The sequence below is a fragment of the Lacerta agilis genome, chromosome 9, assembly GCF_009819535.1.
Source record: "Lacerta agilis isolate rLacAgi1 chromosome 9, rLacAgi1.pri, whole genome shotgun sequence".
NCBI lineage: Eukaryota > Metazoa > Chordata > Lepidosauria > Squamata > Lacertidae > Lacerta > Lacerta agilis.
Genome location: NC_046320.1, coordinates 62,232,175 through 62,257,794, shown reverse-complemented (window position 1 = coordinate 62,257,794; position 25,620 = coordinate 62,232,175). Strand labels below are relative to the sequence as shown.

At 45.0% G+C, this 25,620-nt stretch overlaps 1 protein-coding gene across 1 annotated transcript in view; it reads right to left on the bottom strand.

The window, feature by feature from the left end:
* Nucleotides 1–366: 366 nt before the first annotated feature.
* The window catches only part of PRKG2 (protein kinase cGMP-dependent 2), a 62,781-nt gene continuing 37,527 nt past the window's right edge, over nucleotides 367–25,620 (bottom strand). The window contains exons 7-19 of the mRNA XM_033160928.1: nucleotides 23,435–23,512; nucleotides 19,010–19,104; nucleotides 17,888–17,956; nucleotides 14,542–14,640; nucleotides 12,004–12,154; nucleotides 10,761–10,897; nucleotides 10,399–10,488; nucleotides 7,941–8,082; nucleotides 5,898–6,061; nucleotides 5,087–5,209; nucleotides 1,576–1,638; nucleotides 1,284–1,350; nucleotides 367–604 (exon numbers count right to left, since the gene is read on the bottom strand). Of these exons, the coding sequence (XP_033016819.1) occupies nucleotides 509–604; nucleotides 1,284–1,350; nucleotides 1,576–1,638; nucleotides 5,087–5,209; nucleotides 5,898–6,061; nucleotides 7,941–8,082; nucleotides 10,399–10,488; nucleotides 10,761–10,897; nucleotides 12,004–12,154; nucleotides 14,542–14,640; nucleotides 17,888–17,956; nucleotides 19,010–19,104; nucleotides 23,435–23,512 (1,374 nt within the window). The 3' untranslated portion in view covers nucleotides 367–508. The remainder of the gene's footprint in view (nucleotides 605–1,283; nucleotides 1,351–1,575; nucleotides 1,639–5,086; nucleotides 5,210–5,897; nucleotides 6,062–7,940; nucleotides 8,083–10,398; nucleotides 10,489–10,760; nucleotides 10,898–12,003; nucleotides 12,155–14,541; nucleotides 14,641–17,887; nucleotides 17,957–19,009; nucleotides 19,105–23,434; nucleotides 23,513–25,620) is intronic.

The window sequence follows — 25,620 nt, the reverse complement described above, 5'->3', positions numbered from 1 at the left end:
AGCAAACCCAGAAGTGACTGTTCTGGTTTGTGAATGTTCTTTGGAACCCAAACGTCCGATGCGGCTTCCGCGGCTCCCGAATGGCTGCAGGAGCTTTGGAAGTCGAATGGACTTCCGGAACGGATTCCGTTCGACTTCCGAGGTACTACTAGGTGGCATTATGCAAGGAGTAGCAGAGGGAGCAGCATTCTGACTCAATGACTGTGTCGCACATCTCTACGAGAGATGAAGAACTTCCATTTGCAATTAAACAGGGAGTGATGCTTCTTGCCACTGCCACTGCCCCATCTTTCAAAGGACTAACCCATCATGCTGTGAAGTTGCAAAGCAAATTGGGGAGAGGGGGGGGCGAGTCGGCGCCTGTTATCCAGCTACTCTAAATGCAGAAGTCTCCTTGATCTGAATGCAGCTGGGTTGGGCTCCTAACAATTACGTTATATGATTAGTACAAAAAATCTGTGGATGCTCGTATTTGTTGATCTATAAGCCTGCCTCTTCTTTTCTCTTCTTAGAAGTCTTTATCCCAGCCTGAAAGCTCATCTGGTGGGGTTCCCTGTTCAGGAGGGTATCGGTCGAAGTAGCTGTAATCCATCGGACCAGAAAGCTGCAAAAGAAACACGTGTAAAGAAATTCTTAAGGGCGACACCAGGCAAAAAGCAGTTACAGAATCATAATTATCAGCCCGGACACTGAGGTCCAGCTCCGAGGGCCTTCTGGCAGTTCCTTCATTGCAAGAAGTGAGGTTACAGGGAACCAGGCAGAGGGCCTTCTCGGTAGTGGCGCCCGCTCTGTGGAACGCCTCCCATCAGATATCAAGGAAATAAACAACTATACAACTTTTAGAAGACATCTGAAGGCAGCCCTGTTTAGGGAAGTTTTTAATGTTTGATTATGTTTCTGGATATGCTAGGAGCTACCCAGAGTGGCTGGGGCAGCCCAGTCAGATGTGTGGGGTAGAAATAATAAAATTATTACTATCATCATGATCATTATCATCACCTAGTCCAACCCCACTGGCATTTAAGGCAGATAGGCTTTGCCCGACTTCCTAGCCACATTCCCAAAGCATACTGGGATAGCATCATGCCAGGCAATGGCACTCATTGCAACTATCCACTGATCCTGCCCAAATGAAATCAAGCGCCGTTGACGTGGGAGAGAGGTTCTGTGAGACCAGAGTTCAAATCCCCGCCTCGGCTCTCCTGATGCAAACAAGACTTCACCCTTGTGCAAATTGTCAAATGACAAGCATTTAATGACACACAGTATGATGTGCTCAGTACCTCTCTTTTTAAAGGAGATGTTAACTTCCTTGCCTTGAGTCCTTCCCAGTTAAAACCATTCAGCCACCTAGGAAGGAAGTTTCAGAACAAGAAGATCAGTGAAGCAGGCTTCAGTGGTTATAAGACAAGAGGTGCATCTATCTTGGAAGGAAACAACATCACACCTCCATCCTGCCTTTGTGGCCACAAAAAGACTTCCATGTTCCTCCTCTGTGCTACAGCATTAGAGACAAAAGCAGGAGAAAAAGAAGTGACCCTGGTTTGCAAGGAACCCCGCCGTTCCTTTCCTTACCTATGCCTCTTAATATCATGGATACCATTCTTCAGATTTCCTAACCTCTCGGTAGGATTTTGCCTATAAACAAAACAAAACAAAAGCAAAGTCAATGCTCCATAATTTGGAGGCTTCGTAATTTAATAATACTATCACCTTCCGTGTTCTAATGCAATTCTTCTTCTTCTTTTTACATGTGTTCCATTTCCTTTTTTATTGATAAGTACAATACACACAAACACACAACCGAACATAAAGCAAACTTACTGAAAATATTCAAAATATATACATACATCTCCTTAATTTCTTTAAAAGAAAACAAAAAAGAAAAGAAAACTAAGCGAAACATAAAAACATAAATCTTGACTTCCCTCCACCTATGTGTGACATCCATTGCATATTCCTCTTCTGTTCAATGTGTTATCAATATTATTCTACCTATTCTTACACCAATTTCTTCTCAGATATTTCCTCTATAAATTTCATTCATTGCATATTGATATGTTGATTCCAGAACAATGTTTTTTAATGTATTCTTTGACACTTGTCCTTTCTTCTATCTGTGTTCTAATGCAATTCAACAGGTTGGATCCTACATATATATATATACCTAAATCAGCCTTCCCCAACTTGGTGCCCTTCAGTTGCCTGTTAGCAAGCAGATTTGAAAATTCCAAGGACTCTTGAAAATTCCAAGGACTCCATTTGCACCAGCTGTATATTTAAAATCAAGGCAGAGAAACTTTCACATGACCTTATAAATAAAATGGTCTTGGTCGACAGAAAGTGGGGCTGATTTCTAGTAATGTTCATTTTGTTGGGCTCCCTATATTTGCAAGTAGGTGTGTGTGTGGGGGGGGGAGTATGTGACTTCCCCAGCTCCAGCAGCCGGAATCCATGTTCATGATGCGCTCCCTACCCATGGCTTGAAACACCCTCGGCAACTTCTCTCTCAAGCGAGAGATAGAGAAGTGTTATGAAAAATCAATGACGTATCATCATAAATGTATGGGAATAAGTGCATTTACAAGTACACATGTCCACAAAATGTCAAAACCTACAGGTGGTGCAAAATGGCCTTTGAAGCATGGCTCAGTTAAATAGCGGCAAAGTTTCCAGATGCGCCTATTTGGACCCATTTTCTCAATGAACCTGCCAGTTTCTTGATGAAATATCACTTTTACCAGTAAAACCTGAGCTGAAAGGGTACAGAGAGCAACAAAGTGGCCATGTTTATCCCTAGCCAGCCTTGAGACTCCCCTAGTCGCATAGCAGGAATTTTTTCCCGAGCCTCCCCTCTGTGAAACAGGTTTAACAAATACAGTGGTAACTCTGGTTACGTACTTAATTCGTTCCGGAGGTCCGTTTTTAACCTGAAACTGTTCTTAACCTGAAGCACCACTTTAGCTAATGGGGCCTTCCGCTGCCACTGCACCACCAGAGCACGATTTCTGTTCTTATCCTGAAGCGTTATTTCTGGGTTAGCAGAGTATGTAAACTGAAGCGTATGTAACCCAAGGTACCACTGTATTGATAACTATCCAATCAGACTTCTGTGATGCTTGTATGATGCTTGTAGGTGGTCTTTGGCTAAGGGGTTGGGCAATCCCTACAGTCTTTAAAAGTTGTCACACCACTTTGTTCTGGGCTCCCTCACCTCTTTGCATGGAGAGACTCTACTTGCAAACAGATCAATAGAGATCAACAGTTTGCCTTGTTTTCTTTGTTGCCTCATTGTGTCATCTCTGACCAAGATGCAAGGGATATCTTTTCTCTTGATAGGGGAGGGGGCCGAGGCTGTAAAAACCAACCCCCCCACCCCCACAACAGAAGAAATGATAAAAGCCAAAGGCGACGACTCATCCTTACTGCAAAGAGTGCGGCACAAATGCCCTGATCATTGCTACTTTGCACACTCGAGGTATAGCAGAGTAGAAGCTTCTTGTACTCTGTGTGCCATATTAAAACTGCTGCAGGTTTGTAGTTAATTATAAGACAGGAGGCTAAGAGCATGAACAGATGGGGGGGGTTTCATTCAGGACACTGAGGTGCTGAGTCAATGAATCCAGTTTGCTTGAAGTGGGGCAAACAGAAGACCTGGAAGAGAGGTCCTGAATCAGGGTCCATGTGCTCTTCTGCAGCAACCTTGATTTTCCCGTTTTCCTGGTTTTCTGTCTCTTTCTTTGGTGGCAGATGCCTGTCTCCAGGTGGTCTCCCATCCAGGAACAGCCTAGATCTGGGCTGGCTCAGCTTCAGCAAGGCCTTTGAATCACCTGCGTTGGGTTTTTTTTTTTACTTCCATAGAATCATAGAGTTGGAAGAGACCACAAGGGCCATCCAGTCCAACCCCCTGCCAAGCAGGAAACACCATCAAAGCATTCCTGACAGATGGCTGTCAAGCCTCCGCTTAAAGACCTCCAAAGAAGGATACTCCACCACACTCCTTGGCAGCAAATCCCACTGTCGAACAGCTCTTACTGTCAGGAAGTTCTTCCTAATGTTTAGGTGGAATCTTCTTTCTTGTAGTTTGAATCCACTGCTCCGTGTGCAATGGACTTGCAAGAATGGGACGTGCCAATCCAAAGACCCAAGAAGCAGGCCTCTGAAACAAGGGAAAGGCCTCAGAACCTCAGCCTTCAAGTGGCGAACTGGCAGTGACTTCCAATCCACGTCTTCGGTTTTACGTTGGTTGCCTAGCAACTTGCGAGGAAGATTTTAATGTGAACAGGGAAGCCAAAATGCAGCTGATTAACACAGAAACAAGTGCAGCCTAATCTGAAGAGAAGAGTCGGAGAGACAACAGGCCCCAAGTGAGGCTTTGGGTCTGTGCAAAAGTTGCCTGAGCATAAATAGGCAGCCTGGCTATACACTTTGATTGTGCAAATCTACCTTCACTCAGAATGCCCAAAGTGGACAGAGCAATCAAGTAGCAATACTTGAATGGAATTGCACGGTAGAATAAATAATAAAGTATCTCACACCCGGTAGCCTAAACATTAAGCAAACTGAAGATTCTTCGATGTCCTCTCTATGGCTCAGGGCCCCCTCTAATAAACAACTCGTAGTCCAGTTCTTGTTGAGGGATGATTCTCCTGGAGTCACTAGAGTTATGGCACAATTTCTGACTAGGATTTTTGAAGTAAAATCTGGGGCGCTCTGGCCTGAATAACAGCAGTTGTCAAAGATCTCTCCCCCTCTCCTTCTCCCCCCCCCCTTTTATTTTATATCGTATGTCTTAGAATTTTAGCATATACAGAGGGCTTATGGTTGTTGTCTTATTTATGCCAGTAAAGGTGTTGTATTATTGTATTATTATTAAGCAAACAATGCAATTAAAACACACACACACACTCAGTTTAATAGTTAACACCCAAACACCTCAGAAGGATGTTGTTGTTTTTTTGCTTCAAAAAAGAGAGAAGATAGGTTTTGGCTTAAGTTTAACAAGCTTTGATTTTAGGCGCCTGGCAGAATGTAACACTGCTAAAGTATTCTTTTCATACCTTCGCGACAAAATTGCCCTCCTCACCTGCAGAGCCGCCGAATCAAATCTTCAGGCCGCTTTGTTATTATCCTGGGAAAATCAAGCCTTTCGACGCCTTTCAGAATCAAATTGTAGGTCATCATTTGGTCGACCCCAGAAAATGGAGGACTAGAGTAAATGTCACGATTTTTAGAAATGCATGGGGGGAGGGGGGGGAGAAGGAAAAGAAAAAGAAAAATGCTCGAGTAAAAAAGGAGTTAGTAATGACAAAAGAGAAATTCTATTTTAGATACAGGTAAAATTCGCAGGAAGCTGTTTTATAGGAAGTCCCGCTATCTGTCCTAGCAGCCCAGCATTGTCTACTCTGATTGGTAGCAGCAATCCAGGGTCTCTTCCACCGGGTTGGACTAGATGACCCTTGTGGTCTCTTCCAACTCTACAATTCTATGAATCTATGGCCTGCTACCTGGTGCTTTTAAATGAAGATACTGGGGATTGAACATCCCCCCCCCCAGGACAGGGGGGAAGATAGAGAGCAGGGAGTTCAAGAAAATGGGAGAGAGAAAGAGGGTGGCAGAAAGAGAAAAAAGGAGTGGCTCCTCCCACTTTTGGCTCTGGCCCCACCCACAAATGGCTTCACCCCTGCCCATTGTTGGCATGCAGCCCCCCACTCCCCAATTATATCCACAATAACAGCTCTCATTTTTTTTTTTAAAAGGTTCCTCTCCCCAGCTATAAAGTGTGGGCTCTGCAATATGGACTCTCAACATAACCAAGCAAAACAACAACAAATAACCTATTTGTGTAAAGAGTTCATAGAAGCAGTGATTCCTGGGGTAACTGACTTGGCACTTACTTTCCTGTCAGCAGCTCATACACTAGGATACCAAGAGACCAGAAGTCCACGCTGAAATCGTGTCCTTTATTCAGGATGACTTCAGGGGCAACGTATTCGGGAGTGCCACAGAATGTCCAGGTCTTTTGCCCAGCTCCAATCTTCTTAGCAAACCCAAAATCAACCTCATGGGGGGGAAGGGCAAATACTATTATCAGACAGTGAGACATTTAGCTTTGGCTGTTCTCATTTGCAGCATCAAGCCCACTAGGGCTGGGCTATGGAGTGTGGCTCCAAAGCCCAGAGCTGCCATGCTGGCTCTGCGCAACCCAGGGCATTTACAAGTGGGCTTTGGAAAGCCAAGGGCAGTGGGCTGCCATTTACGGTGGTACCTTGGTTCTCAAACATAATCCGTTCCGGAAGTCCATTCCAAAACCAAAACCAAAACAAGGGGCACTTTCCCATAGAAAGTAATGCAAAATGCAAAGTCCATTCCAGACTTTTAGAAAACAACCCCTAAAACAGCAATTGAACATGGGTTTTACTATCTAACGAAACCATTGATCCATTAAATGAAAGCAATAAACAATGTACTGCGGTCACACAATCAATCAGTAGTTGAACTGGGTTCCACAGTCACAAAAACAAAACAAAAAAAGAGCCGCAAAAACAAAAACACAAAATAAATAGCAAAAACAGACAGACACCAGCGTAACATTCAAAACGGAAGTGTGGCACTCAAAATGGAAGCCTAACACTCAAAACGGAGCATGTTCGGCTTCCGAAAACAGTTCGCAAACCGGAACACTTACTTCTGGGTTTGCAGTGTTTGGGTTCCAAGTTGTTTGAGTACCAAGGCGTTTGAGAACCAAGGTACCGCTGTACTTAAAATGCACAGGATGGCGAAAAGGTTGTGTTAAGTTGTGGGTGGACACAGCAGACAACACAGTGATTTTCAGGCAGCTCTTGTTTATTCTCAGGCTGGAACAGAAGTGAGCTGAAGGGCTCAGCAGCCTGCTTATATAGAACTCAGCTACAATGCAACAGTAACAACTTTCTGTAGTTACCCAATCCCTGAACGTCACATTTCAATCCTTCATTTGCATGTGCAGACCTGAGTGAAAACTGCAGCAGAATGAACTATATACACACACCCCTAGTGGCCTAGGGTGAGAACTTCAATACAAAACAGGTTGCTTTTCTCTTCCATCTGTTCCTGCTTCCTCTGCCAGCTTGGTGCCTACACTGACTTCCAGAAAAGTCTTTTACATCCCCAGCACATAGTTAAATTATGGAACTCGTTCCCTCAGGAAGCAGTGACACTGGTCCTGCTAGCTAGGGATCATGGGAGTTGTAGTCCAGGCTGGAGACCCAAGTTTGGGAAACCCTAGTCTACCCGAACCAGTAGCAGCTCTCCATGGTTTCGGACAAAAGTCTTTCCCAGCCCAACTTGGAGACACCAGGGGTTGAATCTTGACCTTGGCATGTATACTGAGCTACGGCCCTTTCCATTATCCTATTTTCACCTTAGCATTCTGAGGGGGTACTTTGGTTCTGCTGCACACAGCTATGTCAAGAACCTATGAAGAGTCTGCGTGAAAATACGGGTGCAATTTGTCAATCGGAAACTGGGTGGTCCAGGAAGGAGGAGATTATGGGTCGCTTGCTGGTTTCCATCCTCACTCTACCCAAGTGGAGTGCAAGGAAGTTTCTTTTCTTTGTGAATGTTCCCTTTGACTTTGGGATGGCAAACGATATTCCTCAGAGGCCCAGATCTGACCCAGGAGGCCTCCCACAATTGCTGAACTCGAGGATCAAGCACGCAATTTACAGGAAGATTCTTGTGAATTAAAATTGTAACCTGGGAGGAAGGGGGTGGAATCGACACACCCAGGGGAATAATATTCCTTCCTAACCCTTGGGTTGAGTGCTATAGAGGTTTGAAGGATTAAGTGCTCTTAAAATTTCCCTTTAATGGGCATGGCACTGGATGAAAAACAAGTTTCTCCCTGCAGTACAGTTATGGGCATTAAAGAAAAACAAACCAACCAACCACAAACTCACCAGCTTTATATATCCTTGAGCGTCCAAAATTAAATTTTCGGGCTTCAAGTCCCTGTAGATCACACTGATGTAATGCAAATATTCGACGGCCTCCGTCACGCATCCAACACAGAACTTTGTAGTGGTTTCATCAAAGCTCCCTCTGAAAGGAAGCAAACATTTTCCATCCTTTTTTCACACTGGCTGTAGTTCTGTAGTTCTTCCACATCCCATGCAATCCTTGACCTCCAGAAATCAAGAACCTCTATCTCTCTCACGTTTTGCGATAAAAACTGACTGGTAATGAAGCAGTGTGACTGCCCCCAAACTTTTGCGCACACACAGATAGTATTGAAAGTGGTTTTGGGCATGACCACCCCACAATAGCATAGTGAGCACAAATAATCATGACTTTGCAATGAAAATGAAATCTGTAGGAGCTCTCAGGCTACATACCGCAGCCGCAGACCTGCTTATTTAGACCCAGCTCTCCTTGTATGGTGCTGGAGGAGACTCTTGAGAGTCCCATGGACTGCAGGAAGATCAAACCTATCCATTCTCAAAGAAATCAGCCCTGAGTGCTCACTAGAAGGACAGATCCTGAAGTTGAGGCTCCAGTACTTTGGCCACCTCATGAGAAGAGAAGACTCCCTAGAAAAGACCCTGATGCTGGGAAAGATGGAGGGCACAAGGAGAAGGGGACGACAGAGGATGAGATGGTTGGACAGTGTTCTTGAAGCTGCTAACATGAGTTTGGCCAAACTGCGAGAGGCAGTGAAGGATAGGCATGCCTGGCGTGCTCTGGTCCATGGGGTCATGAAGAGTCGGACACGACTGAATGACTGAACAACAACAACTGGGGAAGCACTGCAGAACAAACTAAGTAGGACAAATTCACCACTAATGCATTAAAACTGCGTCAAGAACTTGTTGCAAAATGCACCTGCAACAAAACACAGGTCTGGAGGGGCCCTTCTTGCATGTTTATGAAACATTTCAGTAATTGCGAAACCCCTTGTCTTGAGACCACGTGAGAAACTTCCCCGTGGGCAGTGTTGTGTAGTGGTTAGAGTGTTGGACTAGGACCTGGAAGACCAGGGTTCAAATCCCCACCTGGCCATGAAGCTCACTGACTGGGTGACCTGGGGCCAGTCACTCACTCTCAGCCTAACCTACCTCACAGGGTTGTTGTGAGGACAAAATGGGGAGGAGGGAAACTATGTTCGCCAGCTCCTTGGAGGAAAGGTTAATAATAATAATAATAATAATAATAATAATAATAATAATAATATGCCGCCCATCTGTCTGGGTGGCTCCCAACAAAATACTAAAAACACAATAAAATTCCAACCATTAAAAACTTCCCTTGAGATGTCTTCTAAAAGTCAAATACCGTATTTTTTGCTGCATAGGACGCACTGGACCATAGGGCGCACCTCATTTTTAGAGGAGGAAACAAGGGGAAAAAATATTTTTCTGGTTTTCCTCCTCTAAAATCCCTGTTTTTTTTGAGGATCAGCTAAAAGTTTTGCAGCTTTTTTGCAAAGGGAAAAGCCCTGGTTTTTTGAGGATCAGCTAAAAGTTTTGCAGCTTTTTTGCAAAGGGAAAAGCCCTGGTTTTTTTGAGGATCTGCTAAAAGTTTTGCAGCTTTTTTGCAAAGGGAAAAGCCCTGGGTTTTTTTGAGGATCAGCTAAATGTTTTGCAGCTTTTTTTGCAAAGGGAAAAGCCCTGGGTTTTTTTCGAGGATCAGCTAAAAGTTTTGCAGCTTTTTTTGCAAAGGGGGAAAAGCAAAGCTCCTTTTGCAAAGGGGGAAAAACAAAGAGGAAAAGCCCCATTTTTATGGGGTTCAACTCACATTTCTGAAAAATCTTAAGGAAAGGGAGCAGTTTCTACTGTTTCCAGACAGATAATCTAATCAGCCAGTCACATATCGCTGGGGAAACAAACAACCTCTCTCTGCAGCACATTCAACAAAGGAGGGCGGTGCTGAAAGGGAGCCGGGACTCTTATCTCTCTCCCGATCTCTTGCTGATCAGCTGCTGAGCAGGGTCCTTTCAACACCCCCTTTTCTCTTTGTAAAATAAAAAGCACGATCCTCTTTTGGCCCCTGGGCAATTCGGCTCCAGGGACCACCATTCGCTCCATAAGACGCACAGGTATTTCCCCTTACTTTTTAGGAGGAAAAAAGTGTGTCTTATGGAGCGAAAAATATGGGTAGTTGTCAATCTGTTTGGCATCTGATGGGAGGGCATTCCACAAGGTGGGATACAAATGTAATAATAATAATAATAATAATAATAATAATAATAATAATAATAACAACTCTATCACATTGCCCTGTTAAGTTTCTAAAAACCTGTAGTCTGTACACAGCCCCACTGAGCATGGATCTTAAGGCGTGCTTCTTTCTTTCTTTCTAAATCATTTTTTTAAAAAAGTTGTTCTTCAGGTAGTAAACAAAAAAATGATTAATTATTACCTGTCTCTCAGGATACTCCAAAGCTCACCCCCAAGACAGGCTTCCAAGAGCATGTAAACATATTTGTTGTCTTTGAAAGTGCGGTACAATCTGAAGTGAATTCGAGGGAAACCAATCAGTCAGTTAAAATTATTTGCAGGCTATCCTTTATGAGCAAAACTCACTCAGGACGATTTACACAATAACAATTTGTTTATTAAAAAATACAATTTCCGGGGGGCGGGAATAATACAATGCAAAACCTCCCATAAAACGCAAGCATCTGAGCAAGCTGGAAAATTATTAAGCTAAACCATACCTGGGCTGTGTCATTTTCTATAACAGTGGTTAAAGCTGAATAGAAAACAGAGAAAGCAATTTACTTCACAATGAAGGGAGAGCAGGCTTCTTCTAGAATTTTCTTTTCGGAGTGAATGTGCTCCTGCTGTTTGGTATCCACTATGTGTTTCTTCTTGATACATTTCATGGCAAATGCTATGTTCTCGTTCTTCACTTTCACCTGAGTTCACATTAAGGGGGGGGGGAACAGTTTAAAGGGGCTACACGGTCATAAGCTCCTCCCCTCCCCTGGTCCCGCAAACAGACCAGAACAGAATGATAAGTGCTGACCATAATGGAAATTATGTTGATAGGAAAGGGGTTCTCGTCCATATACCGGTATGTTATAGCCCTACAGTTAACAAGAATTTTGGAGAAAAATTCCCTTCAATATGATCGGCTTTGTCTAAGACAGTGGTGTCCAAAATTTTTTCAAAGAGGGCCAGATTTGATGAAGTGAAGGGCTGTGGGGACCGACCAATGGGCCCGCCAAAGTTGTTGACCTTTTTTTGGGATTGAAGTTGTTGAGGTTTTTAAAGGATTTCACCCCACAAGGGCTGGATTAAACCAACCAGCGTGCCCCCAAATGAGGCCCCCAAAGCAGACTTTGGACATGCCTGTTCTAGGATATTCGGGGGACACACACTATAAGATCAAGCATCCACAGAATATGAAGCTATGGAAAACCACTAGACCTGAGGATTTAACATGTGAGGACTGCAACAAAGTGTGGCAGTATGACACGCTGCCATTCAAGATTCCAGCCAGTCAATACTTTTCTTTTCTTTTCAAAATAGCCATTCAGCATTCTATTGGCCATTGAGCACGCTCAGTCCTCATTGGGTTGTTTGCTCTCTCCCCTCCCCCTCCCAGCAGCTGCATGTGGAGGAGCGGAGACGCGAACCCGGTTCACCAGATTACGAGTCTACCGCTCTTAACCACTACACCACACTGGCACACTGGAGGAGGGAGGGAGGTGGCGCTGCCACGGTGTGTGCATGAGGGAGGGGGAAATGGCGCCCCAAAAAAATTGTTTAAAAAAAGGCGCAGACAGAACAATCACGCCGATCCAAGCAGCGCTTCCAGGAATGTCCGCGGGCCAGATCCAGACTGGGCCTGATCCGGCCTGTGGACCTTAGGTTGCCAAGCCCTGTGTTAGAGAATGCACTTAAAAATATGGGGACCCTGAGGCTCTAGGAAGTGCAAGATCATCCAGGCAGGCAAGGGGTACACCAAAACATTCAGATCAAAAACGGCGGTCAAAACATTTAAAAGGCAAATTCTTACAAGTTCCACTCTTCCAAATCCACCAACACCCAGGGTAGCAACAATTTCCAGGTTCTGAAACGGGCAGGAGGAAGGAAACTGGGTTACTTTTTCTTTCAGCTGTATCATCTCCAAAGAGACGTCGCTGGGTAGCCGCTCCGAGGAAGAAACTCTGCATTAAAAAAGAAATAAAACACCCCCTTCGGTTTAATCTCACTGAGTGCGCAAGCGAGAATTGCTGCGGTGGTCTGATAACGTTTTTCGGGAAATGTTTCCGACGTTTCTCCACTGCACTGGCTTGGATCCAAAGGTGTCTTTCCTCAACCACCTGGAGCAATGAGCTCACAGATGGCCCTTTTCTGACTGAGCTGGCAGAGGGAAAGACCCCCCCCAAAAAAAAAAAATTCATTTAAATTATTTTGTCTGTGCAAGTTCAGTTTCAAGACCTTTTCATAGCTCACTGAAGTTTTAAGAAGGATAGGAAGGAGGGCTTCTTCCTGGCTCAGAGGAAAGGCAGAGCCAGGTGTTGTGAGTTATTTGTCCCAGATAAGTCATCAAAGTAACAATGGCAGGTATAGGAGAAGATTTCCTAAGAACATCTTGCAGCATTTTTGGTGTCCTTGAATTAGAATGTTTTTAGCATGTAAAAGGAGAAAAGAATTTCATGTCTTCTTGCAGGAGAAAAGTTAGCATAAATAATAGGAAAATAGTTTTGTTGTTGTTTTTAAGGGAAGATTTGATCAGGAACAGAATGCGATCTTTTTCTAATGAAGTTTTGAGAGTTCCCCTCCACATGTCAAAAATACATGCAGATGAATTGCAGCTGTCACCTGCTGTTCTGCTTAAAGTCTCTTTTTAGTGGCAGCGTTTCATGAGACATTAAATATTGATTGCAACCTCTCCGTTTGGGTACCTTGGGTCTGAAATGGCAATTTATCTGATGAACAGCCATCTGCTTTTATTGCATCTCTCAGTGGCCTTTTGTAGGTTTATTGTAATGAAGTGAGGGCCAAATAATTTCTCGTCAGAATGCCAATGGTAATTTCTTCAACTTGAGCACTGATTCCTGTTCTGCATTAATGGTCTTTCGGATAATCCATTAAAACTGATCAAAATGAAAATGATACTGAGTGAGACTGCCTAATATTGCCTAATATTGCTGTGACTGGTGCCTGTGTTTCCATGGCAAGGAAAAATACAGTGCTAGTAGTAGTAGAAGAAGAGTCTGGATTTGATATCCCGCTTTATCACTACCCTAAGGAGTCTCAAAGCAGCCAACAATCTCCTTTCCCTTCCTTCCCCCACAAAAAACACTCTGTGAGGTAAGTGGGGCTGAGAGACTTCAAAGAAGTTTGACTAACCCAAGGTCACCCAGCAGCTGCATGTGGAGGAGCAGGAATCGAACCCAGTTCACCAGATTATGAGTCTACTGCTCTTAACCACACTGGGTCTCTAGCAGTCCATCAATTTTTTTTCAATTAATGCATCCCACTTCAGTTTTTACTCAAGGTGATACAGTCATACCTCATGTTACATTTGCTTCATGTTATGCTTTTATAGGTTGCGTCCCGCGGCGACCCGGAAGTACCGGAAAGGGTTACTTCCGGGTTTTGCCGCTCGCGCATGCGCAGTAGAAGCACTAAATCGCACTTCGCACAAGCGCACAAGCGCCAAGTTGCACCGTGCACCTGCGCAGATGCGACGCTTCAGGTTGCGGGCTTTTCATGTTATGAACGGGCCTCCAGAACGGATCCCGTTCGCAACCAGAGGTACCACTGTATTATGTCTGCAGTGAGGGTGCGCATATAGTGATGCTATAAAGCAAATTGTTGTTCCCAGGCTGAGCCAGGCTAAGTCAGTTTGGACCAGGGCTGGAATGGCTAAAGTTGCATGCAGCCTGGGTTAAGATGGCATGCAGCTAGGCATTTCTGAGAAAAACTTAAACAGCTGTGCTTAAGAGCTTCCTATTATCATTTATGAGAAAGGCAAAGTGAAAAGCATACATGCAAAGAACTGAATGGAAAACTAAAAAATAATAATTAGGGGAAGGTTCTGGATTGTGGCCAATGCATTGGAAACCCCCTGCCCTGTTGCCCTGTGACACTCACAGTGGTGCCATATGTTATGGCAACACAGCCAAGATGCTAACCCCCCCCCCCACAAAAAGCAAAAAAGCATAGATGGACTGGAAGATGTCATCGCTGAGCAGCTCTGCTGGAAAACAACAAAATGCTTCTATGCTGTAATCTTATGTTGCTCTTAAACGCCAGCTAAATCTGAGATGCCACAAGAGTTCCCAAGGTCTCAGTTAGCTTGTGGATTTGCGGGACTTGAAAGCGGCTGGGAAATGCTGAACGAAAAGTAAATAAATAAACAGACCCAAAAAAAACCACAGCAACTTGGGTCACCCATGAGTCCAAAATTGGAGGCGCTGCAGTCTGTATGTATGCCCTTTTAACAGGTCTGCTGTCATAATGTAAATATGTGCCGCCAACTCTACAGAGTGCTGAAGAGGTTACTTTCCGTGCAATTTCAAGGATCTTACTGAGCAAGACTTACTGAGCCTGTCTTTTTTCATCATCCCGAGCCAGGGTAGCCACATAACCCGCAAGGTATGCCTGGAGTTCTTCAAAAGTCCCAACTGTTTGATTGAAGGTTCTGCAGAACAAAAGGAATGAACCAACATGGAAAATCATTGCTAGGAGCGACGAGAACACATTTTCGTCAGTTTGCGCCCCCATCCCAATTATATATACAGTGGTGCCCCGCTAGACGAATGCCTTGCTAGACGAAAAACTTGCTAGACGAACGGCATTCGTCTAGCGGAAGCTGCCCCGCAAGACGAAAAAGTCTATGGGGCTGACTCGCAAGACGAAATTTTTTTTCCCGTCTAGCGAAAACCGTTATTTGCATTGGCGCTTCGCTAGACGAAAAAATCGCTAGACGAAAATACTTGCAGAACGAATTATTTTCGTCTAGCGAGGCACCACTGTACCACAGAAGTATCTTTGATTTCTACTTAAAATCTTGTTAGCGAGACATACGGTAATGAATAAAAACACCCAGAGATAGTTTAAGTTTGTTGGTTAAGTTTTCTAAAGGGCAGTTTCCCATACATTTTGGTACCAGCCTATGTTCTATGTTCACTCCTGATAGGAACTTCCAGAGTCTAGTTGTGATATGTCAGGTACAGGGCAGAGGAAAAATGGTGGAGACCGCCTCCCCATCTGGACCCTTCTAGGGAGGAGGAAGAGGAAGACAGTGTAGATTTACAACAGGGGTTTTAAGGAGGTCACAGTTCAAAGGCAGATGAGGGAGAAAGTGGGGAAATTGTCGGAGAGCTAGAACAGCTGACTGACATGTTGTCACTAGAAAGCATTCTAGACCCGCCCCCCCATCTCCCAGAACCCGGCGGGCCTTAAAAGTAGGAGAGCAAAGAGCTCAAAGACAGAGGGCACTTAAAGGCACCCATAGAGGAGGTGAAGATGATGACGAACGAGGAAGTGGGAGAGACGGGGGGTGGAGATTCACTTGGGACAACGCCATTATCCAAGAGGCTTGGATCTAGAGCCTCTCTCTGTAAAGTTTGAAATAAAAAAGGAATGTAAGAAACTTTTTCCTTGTCTTTATACTTTCCTGGGCAATCAGCTGACAGTATCCTGACATGATGTTTCTAGCAGCCGAGAGTAAGTGACCTATGAACTCCTTGTCATGTGCATGTGTTGTTGTTGTTGTCCTGGGAGATATTTAATAGAGCTAGTTCTGGAGTTGCATCTGTTACAAATCCCTACACAAACACCATGTGATAGAATGAAATAACATTAGCCCTCCACACCTCTCTCTCTCCACTTTCTTTCCCCCACAACCGCATGGTGTCTATGGCAATAGTGTCTCATACCAAATGTAATCAAATTGTGAAAAAGACTCTATTAATTGACAATGGAGACACTGTTTTCCTTGTTTATTTGTTTGTTTTTGTAACACAAGAAAATATTCAATTAAAACAAAACAAAAAAACCTGATTGCACCAGCTTGAATGCAATTATAGGAAATTAACACTCTATGACAGGCCTTCACAACTTGTGACCCAACAAGCTGAACTCATATCACCACACTATGTAGTGTGGCCCGCAGGGAACTTCATCAACCTCCTATATTTGCTGACTGCCCGTGACTGCAAAAACAAGAGCGGCTTGACAAGAAACAGGTAGAGAAGGGTGTGTCAGAAAGAGAGAGAAAGAAAAAGGATGGTACAGAGAGAGAGAGAGAGACAGACAGACAGACAGACAGACAGACATGGAGAGAGGTACGAGGATGGATTGAGGGTGTTTCCAAACTCTCGCTATTTTCAGATGGGACTGGCAAACTCAGGGTGTGCGATGAAAGTTGATTTGGAGAAATGAGCAGTTCGTAGATAAGCAGTCTTTTAGGAAACCTCATCTCCCACAAATGATTTAGCACACTGGCAAACTCAGGTTGTGGAATTAAAGTCTCTTTTGTGCTCTTCTGCAACAAGCCTGAACATTTTGTGATAAGGACAGGGGTGGGAAAATGCATTGGAAAAAGTGAGATAACATTTGCTTGAGTCAACATCATATAACCCATCCCGCAAACGAATGAGAATGAATGCTCAGTAAACAGCCGACACCCTCAAATGTGCCCACTCTTTGTGCAAACAAGCCAGGATGGATGCTTGGTAAACAGAGCATCTGGGACAGGCAGGAGAGAGAGGAGGGTGGCAGAGAGAGAAAGGGACTTAGTGGAAGTTACTTATTTCGGATGTGATCCAGGAGTCAACTTTTAATGGACTCTTAATTTTCACTGATTTTGAAAGGTATGAAGTATGTGTTTAAATCTCTCCTACAACGAACAACGGGACTTTCTGCGCCTTTAGTAAGGATGTCAGGGAATTGCAACAAAATTTCGAAACGAAACGAAAGTGTAAATTCTTGCAGACTGTATGTTCACCTGTGCTCGGGAATGGAAATTAGCCGAGTGTGTGCAATTTGTAATTGTTAGCATCATTGTTGCTGTTTTCTCAAACAATAAGTAGTTACTTAGTTGTTGTTTTTTAAAAAACCCAACCACATCATTTTGCTGTTTCATTTACGTTGAAATAAAAAGTTACCTAAGCTACATCACTTTATATCAAATAGCAGACAAATAATAAAATATTTAGCAGAAACGAAACTGCAGTGGAATGGAAGCAGCGCTAATTGTACCCCGAGAAGAGAAGACTGAAAGGTGACATGATAGCCATCTTTAAGATGGAGCGAGCTTGTTTTCTGTTGCTCCAGAGCAGGGGTCAGCAAACTTTTTCAGCAGGGGGCAGGTCCACTGTCCCTCAGACCTTGTGGGGGGCTGGATTATTTTGAAAATAAAAATAAAAATGATGCAAGAGCCCCAGGAGCCCCGGTGGCTGCTTACCTGTGTCTTGCGAGCGGCAGGGGCTGGTGGCGGCAGCAGAGGGATGATGAGCGGCGCGCAAAAGGGCTCTGGAGAGGGGCTGTTTAAAATGGCGGCCTCTTGAGCGCTGCTGCTGCTGGCACCAACAAAGCCCAGCCCCCTTCCTCCTCTAGGCAGGGCGGGGAGAAGCCAGGAGGAGGGAGGGAGGAGGCGCCGGCCCTGCCATGTGAGGCAGAGGGAGAGAGGGGGAAAGTACGCGTGCGCACTGGCGATCCATGCAGCGATTCCTGGACCGTCCGCAGGCCGGATCCAGAAGGCAATTGGGCCCTGATCCGGCCCGCGGGCCTTAGTTTGCCTACCCATACTCCAGAGTGCAGGACATGAAGCTATAGATTCATATGACAAGAAAGGAAGATTCTGACTAAACATTAGGAAGACCTTTCTAATGCTAAGAGCTGTTTGACTGTGGGGAGCACAAAGTCACAAAGACGCTACTTACTCTCTGTCTATGACAAGGCACTCCACGTCGTTTTCGTCGGCAATTATATTAGCAGACCTGACGTCGTCACTGCAAACAGAAATAGATCAAGGCATTACACTGTCTAAATTGTTCTGTCCAATACAAAGATATTAAAAAGTGGCGTATTAGATGTCAGCTTGCGTGCAATTGGCAGAAGTGGTGCATGAGGAGGACGGAACAGCAGGACAGATCTCCCAGAGCTGCTGAGCTCCCTAGGAAAAGGACGAGGTGCAGTGGTGGCAAGGTTACGGGAACCCTGGGCTGGCAGTGGCAGCCTGCAAGAGACCAACGGCACCAACCCAAGCTTCTGCAACCTCACAGATGCCTTGCTCCACCCCAGTCAGGGCCGTCTTACCCATAGGCACTAGGGGTGCGGGGCTCTCAGGGGCGCCAGGCCAAGAATCCAGAGCCCGAGAGTTGAGTCCGGGGAGGAGCTCGCCCATCAGTCGGAGCGCCCCAGTGGGCTCTTCTGCTGTGGTTATGCTATGATTTCGGGGGCGACCGAGCCAGCGAGATGCTGAGGTGGCTGGCTGACTCTGCCCTCCTGCACACCTGGGACTGGACAACCTGGGGGGGGGGAATCTTTGCACCCCGGCGCCGCATATGCTTAAGACAGCCCTGACCCCTGTCCCAGTGAACACAGCACCAGTGGGGGGGGGGAATGCCACTGCTCATCTGTCCCCCACCCTCCCGCCATGGATCATAGTGGAAGCTAAAACATCATTCATTTGATAAAAGTTTATATACTGCTTCAGTGTAGAAAAAAACCCTCTCAAATCACAGCAGGACACTTAAATACAACTGAAACTGAAGAGACTCAGGCTGCAAGTTGTGGGCGGATAAATCAGTGGGGGAAATGGGCAGCACAAATATTCATTATTTTTATTTTTTATTTTTAAATATTTTTTATTAATTTTCCATTTAAACATAGATACTTCTTGTTAAATAGTCATTATTTTTTATGGCAAAATGGTTAGTCAATTTCCCCCTTAGGATTGTGCCTAAGACTCATATTCCCAAGTCCTGCTCCTGAACTCCTCAGCCGTCCTACATCAAAAACACTTTTAGAAGCAAATGTGTTAAAAGTAATTTTCAGCTCACCTGATCAGGGCCTTTTCCCCGAAGTAATCTCCTTTCTGCAGCGTTTTAATGAGCTGAGTCTGCGTCTGACCTTCTGCAGTCTGGGTGACCTTAACCTAGGATTTGGAGGGCTACATGTTACTAAGTCACTTGTCAAACGCAAATACAGTGATACCGAGGCAACGTTCACACCATACATTTAAAGCACCACGGTAGCACTTTAAACAGTTGTGGCTTCCCCCCAAAGAATCTTGGGAGTTGTAGTTTGTTCAGGGTGCGGAGAGTTGTTAGGAGACCTCTATTCTCCTCACAGAGCTACAATTCCCAGAACTCCTTGTGAAGCAGGGTTGAGAGTGAAACCACTTTGGGAACTGAAGTTCTGTGAGGGAAACAGGGCTCTCTTAACAACTCTCAGCACCCTTAAGAAACTAAAGCTCCCAGATTATTATTATTTTTGGGGGGGGGGTCCAAATGCTGCTAGTGTGCTTTAAATATGTGGTGTGAATGTGGCCACAGTTGTTTCATCACCCATACGATTTATCATCCTAGTTTATCAACAAGAACCACCATTCTTGAGCTGGGTTATTGTTGAGAGTTCTTTGTCGGGTTGGGTTTGTTGCTGTTGTCGCGATTAATTTTTGGCATCTGTAATTTAGATCTTATTATGATTTATGTGGAAACTGCTCAGTTTGGTTGTGCATTTCCTGATGTTTTATTTATTGTTTACGAGTACTGTTGTTATGTCGTAATTATGTATTACAACTATATATAGCAAAACATATACCGGTAACTATATTGGGGGGGAAATGGGATTCTGCAACCTTTAATGCATTTTTCCACCTCAGCTTCCCACTTGACTGTCTGCATATTCAGACAGTCACCCTTTGCAGGACTGAACTGCTATATGCATTATTAACAGGCTGGGTGTTTGATTTTGCCTCATTTTTAAAAAAAAGAATAAGTTGTCACAGAGCCGGGTGACCTGAAAATGTTAAGTGGTTGGAGCATATTTCTTAAAAGGAAAGCCTACTTTGTTTCAGACTTCTTCGTTTAGGGAAGATTTGACTATGGGGAACGGAGAAACATAGTAGCCATGTTTTATAATATTATGTATGGGGTGAAGAAAGTTGAGAGCAACTTATCTGATGATATAACAACTTGGGGTCATTCAGAAAAAAACAAAACAAAACATTTGTTTTACATAAGGCATATTTGTTCATAAAAAACATTTATATACCGCTGTATCATAAAAGTATACCACAGTGGTTCGCAACAATATAAAAACATAAAACCAGACAATAAAATCATAACAAGTTAAAAGAAAAGGAAAGGAAAAGGAAATTAAAAAACAGACTTCAATAGACCATTGTGGGGGGTCTACTCTAAACTGCCTGCATAGGCCACAGAATCCTGTGCTGTCTACTGTGAAAGGCAGCTTTAAAAGATTATGAGTAAAATAAAGGAGGATGTATCTCTTGATATCTACTAGTCATGGTGGCTAAGCAGCTATTCATGCCCTGCTTGTGAGCTACAGTTATATGGAGCAGGGGTCGGCAACCTAAGACCCATGGGCCACAAGTGGCCCACGGGGGTCGTTTTACTGGCTTCTGAGCCGCCCCCGAACCGAGCTGCCCACTCAGCGAGTCCCCGCGTGCTGCGCTAAACCAGCACAGGGACTCACTTTCGCAGTGCTGGAAATCACGTTTGTGCAGACGCTGGAAATCATGGGCACGGGCAGTCACAAACGCCCGCGATCCGGTTCACAGAGGGTGCTCCATGGCTGTGAATCGGCCCAGGCAAGCTAAGCCTTGCCGACCCCTGATATGGAGGCTTCTGATCAGCCACTCTCATAACCAGGGCACTGGATTTGATGGGCCTTCGATTCATCCCTGCAGAGATCCTCTTGCGTTTTAAAATAGGCTTGGGAAGCCAGTAGCCACACAGATGCCATTTGTGGAGCTAAAAGTCCCACCATCCCTCTCCTATCACGCATGTTGACTGAGGCTGATAAGAGTTCATCAGCACCTGAAACAGCACAGGTTCCCTAGCCGCCACTCCCCCTCCTTTTAAAGAAAGCAACAGCATTTGATTGTAGATTGGAATCCGCCGAACACAACACGATAAAATATCTTGCAAAAAGCCCTATCCGTTCCCAGATTTGCCAGCTCCCAGATTCAATAAGCAAATCGCCTGAGATGTGCCCAACATGAACTGATTCCTGCCAACACACATTTGCTTGCTTTCTCTGAGCGAACTGCAGACGTGTTTATCCCTGACGCTTGCCAACTGGTAGGGCGCCATCTGTGTCTATTCCGGCATGACGGCTGAGCTGTTCGTTCCCCGATAGTTAACACATAAATGTTTTTTGATTAAGTCCCTTCACCCTCTGCATAAAGGAAATATTTGGTTCTGTTTTTCAAATGAAGCTTTTGAAGGCTTTGGCTGGGCTCCAGAGTTATCTTAAAGGTAAAGGGACCCCTGACCGTTAGGTCCAGTCATGTCCGACTCTGGGGTTGCGGCGCTCATCTCGCTCTATAGGCCAAGGGAGCCGGCGTTTGTCTGCAGACAGCTTCCGGGTCATGTGGCCAGCATGACAAAGCCGCTTCTGGCGAACCAGAGCAGCGCACGGAAACGCTGTTTACCTTTCCACTGGAGCGGTACCTATTTATCTACTTGCACTTTTGACATGCTTTCGAACTGCTAGGTGGGCAGGAGCTGGGACCAAGCAATGGAAGCTCACCCCGTCGCGGGGATTCGAACTGCCGACCTTCTGATCAGCAAGCCCTAGGCTCTGTGGTTTATCCCACAGCACCACCCACATCTTTTTTGTTTTTCAAATGAAACTTTTGAAGGCTTTGGCTGGGCTCCAGAGTTATCTTAGGCGTACCTAAAACCTTGGGCACATACAGCTGAATTTTCACTTTGCCATCCAGCACTTGTTGTTGTTATTGATTACCCACCCTACACCCCAAGGTCCCAGGGTGGGTTACAACATTAAAACACAATATTAAAAACAGTTTAAAATAACTTGCAACTCCCCAAATATTTTCCACACTTATCAGCCTATCACCCATTCCCACCACCCTTCTGAGTAATACCCCTCCCCACTCCCCCACTATATTTAAGGATCTGGTGACTTCTGTTTCAGTGTATCTGAAGAAGTGTGCATGCACACGAAAGCTCATACCAGGAACAAACTCAGTTGGTCTCTAAGGTGCTACTAGAAAGAATTTTCGATTTTGTTTCCCCAAATAAAGTGGGTCCTAAAATATACTCCTCAAGCGTCAAAAACCAGGGTAAAGAGGTACATCTTCATCATTAGCTGGAAGCTGTACAATGAAGCTGCTGGATACACCTCTGTGGGGAAGGAGTTCCACAGCTTAGGGGCCACCACCAAGAAGACCCTTTCCTGGGCAACCCCCCAGGTCTCTGGGGGTGGAGGAGGAACTACCAAGAGGTAGTTGATCTCAGCACCCAATAGGGTCTAAGGAGCAGAGGAGGGGATCTTTAAGATATCTTTCTGACCTTCAGTTGGGCCAGAAATGAACTGGCACCAGTGGAGCTGTTTTAAAACTAGGGTTATGTGATATCTAAATGGAGCCCCAGCCGATATTCTGGCTGCTGCATTTCAGACCAATTGAAGTTTCTGATTCATATTCAAGGGCAGCTTTAAAAAAGCATGCAGATGCATATTTTACCACAACATACATATTTAAATACATATTTTATACATGTGTATTTAATATATGTGTTTTAAATACAGTACAGGCAACTACCAATTTGTGTGGGGGTTATGTTCCAAGGCACTGCACCTAGGTACATACATACATACATACATACATACATACATACATACATAATTTTATTATGGTCATAAACCAGCTCGTGCATCTAGGTGAAATCGCATATCTTTTAAACACCATGGAAAAAGCCTTAAAATGCCCTGTTGCTGCCTCGTCCCACCCCACCCCATTCTGCCCTGTTCCATGCCTTTTTGTGATGTTTTTGTGAGTTTGGGGGGTCATTTCTGGGTTTGGCGTGATGTGCACGTGCGCAGTCATGCTTATATCGGATGTGCCTAAAATGTTTGCTGCCTGAACATATTTTAAGCATTCATTTCAGGAACTATTTCATCCTAAAACACGCATTTTTATGTTCTTTGGTAGACTCTTTGGGCAGAAAAGTGTGTTGCAGAATTCAGAAACCCAGAGGATAATTATGTTCAAAACCTGTGTATTATTGGTGCACAAGCTGCAAATTCGATTGGTTGGCTTAAAAAGGAAGAGTAAACCAATTTCTCCTCCGCCCCTAACTGTGACCTTCATTTCAGTATCGCTCACGTCCTTGGAAGAGGCAGAACAGCCGTCTGTTGTGATTGCAACCAAACAAACCTCCATGCTGCTACCCTTTGGCAAATATACCTGTGCATTTCCAGGGGCAACTTACCTTCCCTTTGGATATGACAAAGAAGGTGTTTCCTTCCTCTCCCTCCCGAATAACGTAATCACCTTTGTCATAGTATTCCTAGGGGGCAGAAATAATGCAGATTATAAGAGGATGTAGCAACCCATTCAGAGCCTTCCAGGGGCTGAAAGGAAGGGGGGGGGGAAACCACCAGCATTTTACAGAACATTGTCAAGCGTGTCAGTTTTAATATAGACAATTATTTAAATTTGTACTGATCCCCACAGTTCAGAGCCAGATAAAAAGGTTGAATTATTCAGTCTGCTTAAGAAACACAGGTGGATTGGGGTATACACCTTTCAAGCAAGGAAAATCCCAGTGTTACATAACTGCAACCCCCCTTGCAGATTTCCTGCAACTGGGCAGCAGAATGCTTCTGAGCAGGTTGTTGTTGTTCAGTCGTTCAGTCGTGTCCGACTCTTCGTGACCCCATGGACCAGAGCACGCCAGGCACGCCTATCTTTCACTGCCTCCCGCAGTTTGGCCAAACTCATGTTAGTAGCTTCGAGAACACTGTCCAACCATCTCATCCTCTGTTGTCCCCTTCTCCTTGTGCCCTCCATCTTTCCCAACATCGGTCTTTTCCAGGGAGTCTTCTCTTCTCATGAGGTGGCCAAAGTACTGGAGCCTCAACTTCAGGATCTGTCCTTCTAGTGAGCACTCAGGGCCGATTTCCTTGAGAATGGATAGGTTTGATCTTCTTGCAGTCCACGGGACTCTCAAGAGTCTCCTCCAGCACCATAATTCAAAAGCATCAATTCTTCGGCGATCAGCCTTCTTGATGGTCCAGCTCTCACTTCCGTACATTACTACTGGGAAAACCATAGCTTTAACTATACGGACCTTTGTCGGCAAGGTGATGTCTTTGCTTTTTAAGATGCTGTCTAGGTTTGTCATGCAAATTCTGAAGAGGCTACAGCTGCTGATAGTGGCGGTGGGACAAGGATCAAGCATCTTCCAGCCCAACAGCCTGAATTTTCTTGGCAGCAAGATGCTATTCCTCTGCATTGCAGCCATACCACTGTGACTTAAAGGTTAGGGAGGTGTAGCTGGGCAGGGTGTTACCTGGGGCAAATTATACAGGGCTGGCTCAGCAGCCTGTTCTCACTGTGGCCGACCAGATGCTCATAGGAAGCCTGAGTGCACCAGTCTTCTAAATGCAGTGTGATGGCTGTGGGGATAAGAGCTTTCCTTTCTTCCCCCCAGACTCCAAATGCTATTATGTAGCACCCCACAAAGATTCGTTCAGACTGCTTCCTCCTTCCTGGCAGACACTCCCTTTCCTCTCTGAAAAATCTCACCCTTCATTAGCATTATCCCCTCCTGCCTTGTTACCTTTAAAAGTCAACCTTTAAATAAGAACCTGAGTCATCGCTGGCTGCCGTCCCTGGAAACCTTCGGAGTGGAGGTGTAAGAGAAACACAGTGGCAAAAATGTGTGTCTAGGCAAACAGACAGTATCAGCTTGTTTTGGCCTCATCTCAAACGCAGCCGCCTTGAGAAAAATGGCACACGAGGTTGACAGATGCAGTAAATGGGATATTTATTTTGCATCCAAACAGTTCAGGAGCTCACTAATACGAAGAGGTAGCGTCTCAGATTATTTCTTTTGGGCTATAACTCCCAACAGCCCCGGCCAACATGGCTGCTCTGGCAGTGGCTGATGGGAGTTGTAACTCTGAACATCTGGAGGGCACCCGGTTGGCGAAGGCTGCCTTACAGCTGCTTTGCACTGAGTCAAGCCTCTGGTCCATCTAGCTCAGTACTGTCAACACAGACTGGCAGCAGCTCCCTAGGGTTTCAGGCAGGGTTCTCTCCTGACTATGCCTGGAGATGCCAGGGATTGAACCTTCCACATGCAGGGGGCAGCGAATCACAAGAGCAGGCGCCGGCAAATATCACAATGTAGGAGCAACCATGAAGCTAGCCAATGCCTCCGCACAGCTTCATCCTTATTTCAGACATTGTGATATATCTGTATATCACAATGTTTAGCTGGTGATAGATCACGATGTTGAGGACCAGATATCACCCAGCCCTACAGTGCAGATGCTCTACCACCGAGCCACAACCCTTCCACCAATACAAAGCAGCTAACAAAAAGGCGAGGTGACTACTATTATGGGAACATACACTCATGTTCTGCTCCTCTTTCAAAAATCTTAGGCC